The sequence below is a fragment of the Antrostomus carolinensis genome, unplaced genomic scaffold (genome assembly GCF_000700745.2).
Source record: "Antrostomus carolinensis isolate BGI_N321 unplaced genomic scaffold, ASM70074v2 scaffold31149, whole genome shotgun sequence".
NCBI classification, from domain to species: Eukaryota; Metazoa; Chordata; class Aves; order Caprimulgiformes; family Caprimulgidae; genus Antrostomus; species Antrostomus carolinensis.
In genome coordinates, this window is record NW_010336923.1 from 1 (window position 1) to 13435 (window position 13435).

Genomic DNA, 13435 nt, shown 5'->3' on the forward strand with positions numbered 1-13435 from the left:
AGGCGGCGGGCAGGATTACTGCTGTTGCCAGGGCTCCAGGGTCGGGCCTCGATGATGTTGTAACAACTCCGGCTTTGCCAGCCTACGCTGCTTCATGATTCTCTTTATTTTCCCAGGACAGGTTACACGTACCGCCGGTACCACAGAGGGCTGTGCCGCTGCTGGGTCGGGTGCCTTTGCCTGATGCCAGGCAGCAGCAGCAGCGGAGTGTTCTCTCAGTGTTTGCATTCCATTCCCAGCTTTTAGTGGACATCACCCTGTTGCATAATATTTATACTAAATACTTAGCAATTTAGATTAAGCTGGCTTTCAGTCAGCAGTGTATGCAGTTCAAACGTGCAAAGATTGAACAGGCCACGCAGAGGCTTACAGAGCAGCTAGTGATGAAGTGGGTGGGAGTATGTGCACTCAGGTGTAAGAGTTCAATCACCTCCACTAGGACATGGAGTTTTTTTTTTAACAGAGGCCTCCTGTTAAAAAGCCTCACTGAGGTTTGCTAGTGTGTACCAGGATCTGTCTGACATAACCACTCTTCGGCTGTCCAGACAGCTGGTAGCTGCAGTAGTGAGCTGCCAGTGCTACTCAAGAGACAAGGAAAATAGTGCAGGAGACAGCAGGTATTTGGAAGCTTGATGAGATTATTACTTTTGTTCCAAACATAGACTGGAAAGTGTCGCTGACTGGTGCTGGACTGTAACTTTGCATTCTGCAGTGGTCAAGATGATATGTACAGCTGAGTTAGATGTGCAGTTTTGTATTTGTGCAAACTAAAAACCACTTGACTTCAGTACCTTGCTTTGGATGCTACCTTCCTCCACAACAGTAAAAGCTGCCCTTTGTATCTAATCTGATAACTGAATAGTTCATCACAGTGTCTGGTTACTTTGGCTTTCATTTTAATGGAAAAGTAAGATGAGTTTGATTAATTTAGGGAACAGCTCACTTTAGGAGGTATGGCAGATGGCATGCTTTCTACAGTAACCAGACTTAATTTCTTTAAGTTCCCTTAAGAAGAACTTTTAATGTTTAGTTGCAACATGTGATATCTCCATTTTCAGCTTGTCATGCAAGCAAGTTAATCATTAATGAAGTTTAGCAAGAGTCTGTCTTGATAAGGTATCTGATCTGATCAGCTGCGTGTTGCATGTTTTGATCATTTGAGTTCACCTTGCATTTGAAAGTTTTAATACTTATTTCTTCCAAGTTGGTAATTTCTGGTATCTAAACACATTTGCTGTCAAGTCATCCTTTCAGCTAAGTCGGGAGCATCCCTTAGAAAGCTTCCATTTCACCTCAGACTTACAAATCATTCCTTTGTTCCTCTTTCTGAGGATGTACTTCCCAATCTGTACGCTTATTCTTAACCCTCTTTGTATGTTCCATGCACCTTTGTGTGGTTCCTTGTCCTGATGTTTCAGCAAACTCAGTATCTCTTCCCATGGTTTTGTTTCTTGTCCTCTTTCTCTGTTTTCTTTTATTACCAAGTAGAACAAAACTTTAAAACATTTCAGAAGTTTGAGGCACCACTGATCCACAGGTCAGGGTAAGAACTCATCATCTCTTTCAGTTTGGGGACTCTGATCCATTAAGATCATACAGCATCCATTACCTCTGTAATAATGCTGCTTATGTTTTTATTTTAAAGAGGGCCCATATGGGATTTTTGCTGGAAGAGATGCATCCCGAGGTCTTGCCACTTTCTGCCTGGATAAGGAGGCTCTGAGGGATGACTATGATGACCTCTCTGATCTCAACGCCACACAGCAAGAGACCTTGAGGGACTGGGAGTCACAATTCACTTGTAAGCAACTTTAAACTTATTTGCAAAGAAGTAGCTAACTAGTGTGTAATAAGGGAAGCAAAAGGCTGTCACCAGCTGGAAGCATCAGTCTGGAAACTTACTTTGAGTTAATACCTCAGTTTAAAAAGTATTACTGGAATTACTGTTACTCAAAAGAGTTCAGAGAAATGTCAGTTTTTCCTGGTGCATTCTCCCTCCCTCAGCTCCTTACAGAACAGTAGGAGAGATGGAAGCACTCTGGCATAGGATAAGATCTGTAAGACCACCCAAAAAATTGACAGGAATTGGAAATTAAGAGCATGTTTTTGATACAACTAAGACCTCATCTATAGAGACAATTAGATTTTTACACTCTGAAAAAAAATTAAACTCATATCCCATCCAGCTTCTCAGAAATGAGAGTGGTGTCTGAATTCTTACTTCTGGGGATTTTTGAGTTTTGAAGACTGCTTAAACTAGGCCTTTCGCCCTTGGAGCTCTTGACAGAACTTTTTTTTACTCTAAATAAATTACTCTGCATGGCCTTGCTGGTGGCTTTTATCAGATTCACAGACAACTGTATCCAGCTGACTTTCTCCCCTAGATGGTCATCAGGAGTCGGCACGTGCCACCTCTGCACTCAGAAGCAGCCTGGTCGTTACCCTGCCAGGGATGGCCAGACTGGCAGAGGAAAAAAGACAATTTGCACACTTGAGATGTTCTAAAATTAACAGAAGGAAGTCACTTTCATAGTTGCCTTGGTTTTCTATGCTTAGTATTAAAAGTTTTAAAAAGACAATTCCAACTGTTTTGTGTTGTGTGCCTCAACTTGCTGCTCAAAAAGGAGAAGTTCAAACCATAGTTTTACAGAAATTGCTGTTGACCTTGAACCAGGGCATGCCCACTGGTATGATTTTTTTTTTTTCTCCTATTATGTATCTTCTTGATAGAAAATTATTCCTCCATATCTCATAATGCCTTTTAGGCACGTGAACAGCAAAGGGATTATTTCTGCTCAGGTAAGACAAAAATTAAATGTATCAGGTGTTTGTCTTGATGAATTTATATATTTATATATATATATGGAAATGGCATATACAAAAAAGTATTATAGTGGAAATTTATTTATTCTTTTTTTAATCTACTGTTAGGTATTAAAGATCACTAGCTAGAATGGAGCTTTCCTCCACATAATGTAATTAGAACATCTCAGTCCTGACCTATGTGCCCCTACTATTTTGGTGCTCTTCCTGCCAAGTCCGTTAATCATGCCACACTGAATGGCTGTTTTATGATGCTAACAAGTATGTCACAGAAACCAGAACTATGCTACCAAATATCTGACCTAAACTAGTGTTCAAATCTGTTGGGCATCAGGACTGACAGTGAACTGCAGTCTTTTTTTTACTATGTTTCTAGTAAATTTGACAGTTAGTTGCTTTAAATTCTTATGAATTACTACAACAATGCTAGTCCGAAATACCTGTAGTCAGAGGCATCTCTTGCTTTGCTGAAGTTGACCGAAGGGTAACGTAGCACAACTCTCAGTTCCTACATGCACACAATCTTGATATTTTTACACATTCAAAAAGAGATATAAAATAAGGCAGAGGCTTAGCTGCATAATCGGATAACAGATCCGTCTTTATCTCTGGGAGAAAGGATCTCTTTCCTGTCCTGTGGGATATTTTCAACATATATTACAAAAAATAAAACCCCTTGGAAGTTGTGTACATGTGCGCACATAGGTGTGTGCATGTGTGCATAATACATAAGGTAGATATTCTGACAATGCCATCGGTTGAAAAACTGGCTTTGATGTTGGCAAGAGAAATAATCTAATCCAGGATTCTATTTCTTTAGCTGGATGAGTCCCTCGGTTTACATCTGTCTTTAGATCCATTCATCTTTTGGCTTAGGCAATAGAAGGAGAATTAAAGTTACATTCACTTGGCATGTTTCTTACCCTTTACAACATTAATAGCAGTCTAGGTAGTTGATTTCAGCTTTTCTTCTTCCCCCAAGTGTTTGGAACAAGTTGTTGAGAGCTGTTTTATTATAATACAAGTGTCTTGTTAATTCAGGAAACAGACATAGGAGTTTAAAAAAAAAAGATACATATTCAGGGCAGAATAATGACTTGGATTCTTTTCTTTTTCCCAGTTAAGTACCACCATGTTGGTAAGCTGCTGAAGGAAGGGGAGGAACCCACTGTATACTCTGATGAAGAAGATAAAGATGCCCAGGATGCAGAGAAAGACTAGAGAGTGCAGTGAGGAACAATCTATTTTTGAATCATAAAGGATCATTTGTAACATTCCACATCTGTTTTATAAGTTGCAACAGCAGCCATGCTTACAAAAAGTCCAGAGTTACAGTGAATTGCTTCTTTTCAAAGGTTTCCTTTTCAAATTCAGTGGTAAACTAAAGGTCTAAGATCTGTCTTCCTTTAAACCTGCGTAATCTGAAGTATGCACAGAAATGTCTGTGCAAAAGTAAACTGCAATTTTGGCAATAAAGGACTATTCCTGTTTTTCTTCCATCACCATTTAGTGCAGAGTAGATGGAAATTCAGTTTTTCATTAACAACCGAGCACTGTGGACACAAGCACAAGAGTGACTTCACATATGTAACAAAAATTCCACTAAATCTTGTTTTGTGTGAGCTTCTGCAGGATCTGGACTTCGGGTTGTAATTCCTTTAGAAAAGAGACTATATTTTATTTCTCCATGAAGCATCACACGCACTTGCGGTGCAACGTAATTCAATATTATGGAAGATAATTTGGCTTTTAAGGATTTACATAGCAGCTTACAGATGAAACACTAACTGCTTTTAAAAAAGATAAGAATTTTTGAGAGGTTAAATAACTTTTAGATACTTACAAAATTAATAAAGACTGATGAATACTTGATGTATTCAGTCATGCATAATTATGCATGGATTAATATTCTTTGTTTACTTTTAAAGCACATCTGAAGTGTTACAAAGGTTTGGATATTGAGTGTAACCAGGCATCCCTAAAAACCAGGTACACCATGAAGTGTGACTTGACTAGATTAGTGTTCATTCGCTTTTCCTCTTAGTAAAACTCTTTTCTGAATTTTAATGAAAAAATACTAAACAGAGAAGATCAGCTGCTCTTCATTCCCAGGTCTAAAAAAGACTTGCTGGTACGGCATGATTCACAAGTGCTCTTGTACACACAGCTTTAACTAGCAGAAAAATGTTAGCAGTTAATGTAACTTGTACAAGTTTCCTGTACAAAATAAAATGACATGGTGTAAGCCATTTCCGTGGTGAGGCCTTTGTTGCTTTGGAACGTTGCCATTAAAAGAAGCGGCACGATCTCATGCATAACCAGCAATGCTACACGTGGGGGACCTGACCTTTGAATTGCTTTTTACTTGTTTGCTCTCTTAGCTCACATCTATGCTTAATTACTAGGTTTGTTCCAACTATGTCACCTAGTCTCCTGCCAGAGGGAGCTGGGTAAATGGATTTGACCAAGGAAAAATGTCCTCCTTCATCATCCAAAATACTTCTGCAAAACTTTCTCAGAAATTCCAAGGAGATCACTAATGATTTGCTGATCACGTGTAAATGTTTCTTGTCCAGGTGATTCTGCTTGTGTGCCTGTCTGGTGTAGTTCCCTGTATGTACTTTTCTCTGGTTTGGCTGTTCTGACGAGTTGTTACAATTTGGCAGCACGACCAAAATGATGAACTGAGTCCTGAGCAGGAAGGTGTAAACTAGGCAGAACTGTTGGGAAGTAGGGGGCATTGCACAACATCAGCTTTCATAAACGAGTTGACACAACATGTTAAAGTGCCTGGGACCATCTGTGCTGAGAACAAATTACTTTCCCTCAGTCCTAACACTGTCACAGCATTTTCTTTTGCTAACACGGGGCCTTCTGAAGTGTGCGGTGGTTTGAGCCAGACAGCTTGTGTGAAGTGGTATTGCATGAACTACCTAATGAAGGACTAGGGGCAAATGTAAATCTTGTCATGACCTTTGTGTTGCTATTTTAGAGACATTTATACTCTTTGCAAACTACTACTAATGGTTTACCTCAAATCAGAAATGTGTTTTTTTTATTTAAGGCAGAAAATAAAATACTCTTGCACAATAGTGGTGTTTGTTTTTATTTACTGCAACTAAATGTGATACGTAATCCTCCCCCCATGTTTCAAGTTTTATATTGCCTTTCTCCAATGCCTTACATTATCCAACGCATAGAGTACATGTTCTAGCTAAATGCCTGTAAATGCAGTTCTCTAGTGTAACTTTATGGAATATTAAATATAGAACATACTCATGCTGTATAATGTGCTTTGCTGTTGCAAAAACAGAGTTAGGCATAAAAAGGCCCAAGTAACTGTTACCACTGAGCAAAAGCTGGAGCTTTGGAAGGCTGTCGTGTAGCAGAACTAGGCTAGGCTGTAACCTACCCTTCAGTGGACCCATCCACCTGACTCTGAGTTAGTCCATAATGTATCCTGAGGAGCTGAACACTATTTTAAAGTACTCATCTGTACATTACAACATGATGCATCACAAAGAATACTAATAAACAAAAACTACACAGAAAACTGGCAGTACCACAAGACAAAGGTTAATGTTAAGCATCTGTGCCTCTTGGGAAGGTATTAGGCTTTGGTAAGACCACTACTTTGTCAGAGAAAACAATTTACTGTGAAAGGGGAAGAAGCCAGTCACAAAAGCAGCGGTTTCATGAAGCAGCACGCATGGATTTTAATTCCTTCTAAAGTGCTGGAGAAAATGGATGGGGTTTAGCTTCTTTTTTACTCTCCATTCATTGCAGCTTGATCACTTCAACAGCAACTGGCTGCAATGACTAAGCAAAAAGAACCAAGCCAGGTATCTTATCAGACTGTACATTAACCAAGTAGGACACGATGTCAGCAATCTCCCTCATCTGAGGTCCAAACACCTGCTACTTGTGTGGGTCACAAAGGCATATTTGAGGAGCTCTAGGACAAATCAAAACAATTCCAACCAGTTCTGGCATACTGTCAACTGCTTTGTAAAATTCAGATATTCTTTTATCTGGACTCTACCCGCAATTAATCATCTCTATGAGCTCTTCCTTCAGGCCGTTTCAGTTAAACAAAAAGCTCAGTAATGAATGCTTATGCCAAGAGTTACATAAGGGGTTTTACAAAAGGTGAGGCATTCTGTGCATTGCCTGGAATCTCTGGATTAAGGCGAAAGGGCTTTATATCATAATTGCTGTATTCTTATATTTCAAGCAGATGGACTGATGTAATAACAGGCATTGTGTATTTCTGCTTTAAAAACAGCCTGTAGGATTTTTCAGCATTCAGCACGAGGTACAGCCAACTCGCCCTCTATTTTTAGTGACAAAGCTTAGTTTAGACAGCTCCCCTGAAAAGGCTTCTGTTCTCACTAGCTCGATTAGGAGGCATTTTCATTAGTTCTGTACAGAAAGTCAGCTTTGATTGCAAGATCTACAGTCTCAGGGCCCTACTTCATACATGTCACAGTAAACACTGCTTCCATAAAAAAAACCTCTTGAAACAACAGCACACGCCAGGCTCAGACTCAAAGGGGTGAAATTATGCCAGAAATCTTACACATTTCCATTGCTGAACTGTGTAAATGCTGCTTTTAATGCATCTTTTTACCTATTAAATGTTCTAACTGTATAAACATTCTGTAACTTGCATACTTGAGATGTGACATTTATTCCTGTAACTATTGAAATTTAATCTACAAAGCTATGTATTTTAAAAGTTTTTATGCAAACTATTATATGCATCTTTAAAGACTAGCCTTCAGAATAATACAGAAAATTACACGGAATGGTCTAGTGTATGAAAGGATGGGACTCAAATTAAGTGTGTTAATAGGAAAAGGAATTAATATTAAAACCCCTGAAAACAGGTTGTAATAATACTACTTGTAAACAAATAGGAAACACAAAAGTTCTGTTTCAGTATGAAGATTACAATGGTGTCTCACATTTTAAAATGCACATATATTTTATTTACTAACAATGTTTTATGCAGAATGATGACTTGGAGATAAAAGATTTGCTTTATCAGTTTCCAACCCTATAGATGAACGCAACAAACAATTACAGAACTGGTGTATTTATTTGCTATTTAATATTGTGACAACATGTTGATAAAACACTGGAAATTTACACCAAAGGAAATCTTTAGTTCCTGCTCCCCCAGATTAACAAAAAGAAATACTTCCTCACCTGTAATCCAGAGGCCTGTCTCATGGGAAATGGGTCCTTACGGACACAGAACTGTTCATAGATTGACAGAGGGGGAAGTTTTGTCATCTTTAATCCGCAAATATTGCGTAGAGAAAAAACACTGTTGGTATGTGGTACCAGTGCAACTGAAGCATTTCACACAGTTAACAAATACAATAGTTGATCTTCAATATAACTGTATAAAATATGAAAAAGGAGACTTAAGAGGGGCATAAACGTTCTCCAAAGAAGTCAGAAAATATTAGTCAAGAAATAAGATCTTTCAGATAAATGTAATAGATTAACAGTACCTTTGAGTAGCAACCACTTGTCATTCATGATGATGAAAAGGCACTCAACAGCTAAACATGTGGACAGAGAAGCCTGGAGGAATCGCCAGTACTGAACGCTGGGGGAAAACCTATCTACCATGAACAACTACCATTTTTTTTAATTACTATTTATTAGAGCAGAAGTTACAAAGAGGGTTAAGATACTACGTAATGAAGGCAACATTATCACATTAACTTAATATATTGACATGTAATAAATAAAGCATACTAAAATGAAAGCTGAAATAATCAGTGTATTGAACCTAGAACTGGTCCTCTCTACCTTGCCAAGGGACTTTGTCCAAAAGCAATCATGGCTGTCTTCTAAATACAGCCAGCTGAATAAATATGGATATAACACAAGCTCCTAGACTGTGTTTTCACATTTTTACCTACATGAAGCATAAGTCTGACAACATTTCACAATTCCTCTGGAAATTATCTGTAAGCAAACTCATACTAAATAGCTATCTCGCTACATGTGCCTTCAAAATCTGGTGAATAAATTTTCAACCTGCATATATATGGGGACTGCCAGTATGTTGACCAGCACTGCCCTTTCACTATCTAACATTCAGAGCTTTGCTTAGACAATCATTCAGATTTCCTGGAAGCACTACATCTAGCACAAGTTCAAAGAAATCCTTCCTCACAAAGACCAGCAAGTTTTCAGAAACACTTTCAGAACTGTGAATAGAAAAAAGGCATTTTTCCAGTGTGGGTTCTACAGAACATAGGAAATTTTTCGTATTTGGAAATCTATTACTTCCCACAATTGAGTATAAACATCCCCCACACCTTCCAGTCCCATCATTTTAACAATCTGACTGAGGAGGCACTTCATATGCTTGCTCTAGAATTTACACAGCTATGTTTTTTTCCAATTATTCATTATCACTAAATACTGTAGTTTGATATTTACATGGTTCCCTACATTCAATCAGAGTATAACACTCCAAAATCTCAATCTGTATCCTTTCACATTCACCAGCAACTGGTCCATGAAAGTTTGTTTGGACCTGGGGAAAGTCTTGGTCCTCTGTAATCCAAAAGGCAAACACAGGTTCTGAGTTTATGGCTGACTACACCAGTCAAATATTCTAACCAAAGGAATTACCTAAGCAAAAAATAACCAAACCAGTATTTCATACACCTTTTAATGGTCAAAGGGCTTTCTTCTCCTACATCTATATAAAAATTTGAGAGCTATTATTTAGCAACTGTTCAGCATCCTCTTCTGGGCTCTGCTCCACAGAAAGTATCTGAGCAGGGGTTTGTCTGAATTATCTCGAGAGGAAATAGAGGGCATCCTCTGACATCTGCATCCATCTCTCTTCTCATCTTTAATTTCCTCTCCTCTCCTGTAGGTAAATATATGAAAAAGTTACTTGAAATTAGTTTGTTGGGGGGAAGGGAGGGAAAGGGTATAGGAAGGTAGCTGTAAAGTACTCACCAACAAACTGAAAGCACAGTAAATTGTGAAAGGGCTGTGAGTAATGATAGCCAGAAACACAGCAATGGGGTATGGAGGTCAGATGACTACCTATATACAAATTCACTAACTCCAGACAGTACTTCCCACCCAGATACACCACGCTGAGCTGCCTAACAACATCTTAGTTGTCTAAAGCATATTGTGTTGTTAGCATTCATGTTGTTATTAACAGAATAACCACCTACCTGCTAATGCCCATGGCAGATACTTTGCTATCCAACTAAGTAGACAAATGCTACTCTTCAGCTGCAGCTGCCTGTACTGTTTCTGACCTAAACTGAACAGAGTTGCACTCTGTTGCACAACTTCTCTGCACTGCAGAGAAGTTGCAGTCTTTTTTTTTTTCTACACCATGTTTACCGTTTTTAAAATTCTTTTTAAAAACACTTACCATTCATCACTGTAAGAACTGTGGCAACTAACCTCACCCACCAGAGACCTGTCAAATTCAGTCCCCTGAGTTCTGCTGTCCCTCTTTCTCACCTGTTCTCTGGAGGGTCTCCTGAAGTGGTGAGCCATGAGGGGTAACATCTGGTGCTGCCACAGTGGTGTGAAGAGTCTCGAACTTCACATTTTTGGGGAACATTTTCTTACATTTCCTTTGTATCTTTCTGAGTGACTCCAGCTCTATGCAACTGTCTGTCTCTGAAAAGCCACATTCATCAGATAAAAGATGACAAGAAAGCTTTTTTTGCCTTTTCTTCACTTTGCAAGCATTTCTCTCCTCTTCTCTGGATTGTCTCTCGCTTTTCTGCCCTTCATGTCTTAATTTACTACTAGACCTCTTGCATGACTTTTTAAGCTTATGTTCACACTGCCTTGTCAGGCCCTCACGGACAGAATTACAGCAGAAGCTACATTTGCTGCTTTCCTTCTCTTGACCTTCCAGAGTTACATTTTTAAGGTAAACCAGTAATTTTCTTTCCCCAGCTCTTGCGGGCAAACACCCTTTATTACAATTGCTGTAAATTTCTTCACACCTTCTTTCTGTTCTCTTCATTGTGCCACTATGTGGCTCTCTAAAGTACTCAGAATCACTGAGCTCTTCCAAGAAATCCTTTAATCTGCGAGCAGATGTACATGTTTTGTATGGCACAGTACCTTGATTGCTACCATCTTCTTGTTTGAATTCCTTATCATGAGTAACAGCAGTGCAATCCAAAGAATGATTCAGTCCAGCACGTGGTAAGTTATCAACAGTAAGCAAGTAATTCCTCTGCACTGGCAACTTTTTTGCAAACCTACCCCCATAGCTGTTGTTTTCTAACACGGTGTCTGTTGACTCAAGTTCTCCAACAGTGACCACCAGTCTGTAATTATCATCACTACTACAATTTTTTTTCTTGAGCTTTTGTACAGGACCCACTTCTCTGAAGTGCTGACCACGTTTGTTACTCAAGCTGATGTCAAAACCACTATCATCATCAGACACCACTCTCTTCCACCAGGACTTGTTTGCAGTGGTTTTTGGTTCCAAGCAAACACGTGCATAGCCTGGTGTCTGATAGTAGTTTAGTAAATAATGGATGAATTCATCAGTCTCATAAACCTTTTGCTTTTTGCAACCGTCTTCATCAGACACTGTCTGTGTGTGAACAAGATTCAATGCTGGGCAGTCTCTTCCATCCAGAGGTGTGATGACCCTGCAGTCTTGTGTAACTGTGATCAGTAAAGATCCGCAGCCAAAGGAGTTGCACACATCTCTGCCAGGCACTCCGTCAGAATGCGGGGCTGTGAAGGGATCATTTAAAATTGTCCTGACTATGTGACAAGTAGATGCACGGAAGTTACTCACATCTCCTTCCTCACTACATAAGCTGCCACCTTTTTGGGTTAATGGGCACTTAAATTCTTCCTTATGTTTCGACTCTTTGAGCGTATGATAATGGGAGTTAATCAGTTCCTGATGAATGTCTTTTAATGCTGTTTCAGAAAAGGAATCGTCCTTCCTTATGCCCAACGAAGGATCCACTTTTTGACTCGCCAATTGCACAAAATCCTTCAAATAAAAAAGTCAGGAAAATTATTATGTACATTTATTGAGCGCTATAAAGAGTACTAAACTGCAAATTCATAAGAAAGTAGTCCCACAGTCAGAAGAATCATACAGGTGAAGGGTAAGTTTGGCTTAGTTCAGAGCTCCATTGCACAATCACACTATTCCTAAGTTAGAACTATAGATATTTCATCACCTCAGAAAGCTGCATTCTCAGTTTAGAAAGTGGTCCTTTCAACCAACTCATCTATCTCACTGCAACTGCATAAGAAAATATTTATTCTTTGTTTGATCACAGCATCACAACAACTAGTATTGCATGCAATTTACTACTACTACACTTTTGTAGATCAAATATTTTATTTAGCATAAATTGCTTTGTTATGCATTGTTTTAAATGGCTCCAAACACAACCAATCCAAAGCTTTCCAAGTAGTGAAACCAAAAAAATAGAAATTTATTTTAACATATCACCTTCATCACTAAGAAGGCCAAGGTCAAATGTTATGGGGCCCTAAAAGTTGTTCAGAACAGCAAGGCTAGCTTCTGACTTCTGACGTCAACTCCTAGTAAATTATAGTCCTTTAGAAATCTTTAACATAAGGACTGGGGAAAACAAACACTTGTTAAAAGCTGCAGGCAAATTTTTACACAGCGAATAGTGAAGACAAAGCCGTGGTAGCACCCCTGAGAAATAAAACCCCCTGTTTTCAATTAAAATTTCTTTTTTAGCCCAAAGCACTAAAGTAAATCTCCAAATATTAATCTGCGTGTAAACACTCAAATTTTTATCACTCCTCTGCTGACTTTCTCAAGATGTTCACTGAATTCACACTTAGCTTAGTGTTGGCCACAAAAGAAAGGCTACGAGGAATGCAACTGGCATAATCCATGTCAATTTAATCCTGTTACTTGCAGACCTGAGACCAAAACAAGCAGAGAGAGCATCATTTGTTTCCCCGTCCCAGAACTCCTTGTTTGCAACGCTGGATCAAGTCTAACAGAACTGACACAGCCCTTCCAGCCCTATTTTTTACTCAGTAATGACAAGGCCTTGAACATGCATCAAAGGCCAAGTAAGTTTCTAGGTGGAAATGCACTATGCTTGCTCTTAGGGCAAGACTGGGAGCAGACTGTCACAAGACTCAGGCCTTCCCAGTGTTCAGTCTGTCCCAAGGCGTGCTTCTGAACAGCACCAAGACATCAAATGTCGTCGAGTGAATTAATAAAGATCTAATAAATAGCCTTCAAAGTTTAAAATATGTTTTAAAATAGTCTTACTTTCACACGGTTTAACAGCACTGTAAGCAGTCTCACAGACTCCACTCTTCTCTGAGCTAGCAGGGATTTCCTTTCTTCCCATTCAGGCATATTCTCTGGCCACTGCTGTTCTTCAGCTGGTACCTTCTGCTGCTTCGGGGGATGTTCCTCATCTCCATCTATCTGCCTCTCTTCTCTCGAGCTTAGCTTTCTTTTTCCTCTCTTGAACTTCTACTATTACTCATATACAAAATTTAAGAACACTGCCCTAAAGATAACACAATGAAAAAATAATATGTAAAGAGGGGTAAAGGGAAA

The 13435-nt window shown here is 39.1% G+C and overlaps 2 protein-coding genes across 2 annotated transcripts; one reads left to right on the plus strand and one right to left on the minus strand.

Moving 5' to 3' along the window:
* Positions 1 to 1645: 1645 nt before the first annotated feature.
* On the plus strand, positions 1646 to 4044 carry LOC104530460 (membrane-associated progesterone receptor component 1; the record flags this gene model as incomplete). Its single annotated transcript, XM_010175045.1, has 2 exons — positions 1646 to 1801; positions 3944 to 4044. Coding segments are annotated over 2 exons (257 nt in total), but the record flags the coding sequence as incomplete, so codon positions are not given.
* Positions 4045 to 9510: 5466 nt separating this feature from the next.
* LOC114818893 (uncharacterized) lies at positions 9511 to 10931 on the minus strand. Its single transcript, XM_029086753.1, has 2 exons — positions 10345 to 10931; positions 9511 to 9727 (listed from the first exon to the last, which is right to left on the minus strand). Exons 1-2 carry the CDS (start codon positions 10859 to 10861, stop codon positions 9591 to 9593), a joined length of 654 nt encoding a protein of 217 aa, XP_028942586.1. The 5' UTR covers positions 10862 to 10931; the 3' UTR covers positions 9511 to 9590.
* Positions 10932 to 13435: the final 2504 nt, after the last annotated feature.

Bases quoted from the DNA above. Each gene is read 5' to 3' on its own strand.
- LOC114818893 (XM_029086753.1), bottom strand. From the start codon at position 10,861: ATGAAGAGAACAGAAAGAAGGTGTGAAGAAATTTACAGCAATTGTAAT. The intron at 9,728-10,344 runs GTGAGAAAGAGG...ATTTACCTACAG, and splicing joins GGAGACCCTCCAGAGAACAG to GAGAGGAGAGGAAATTAAAG.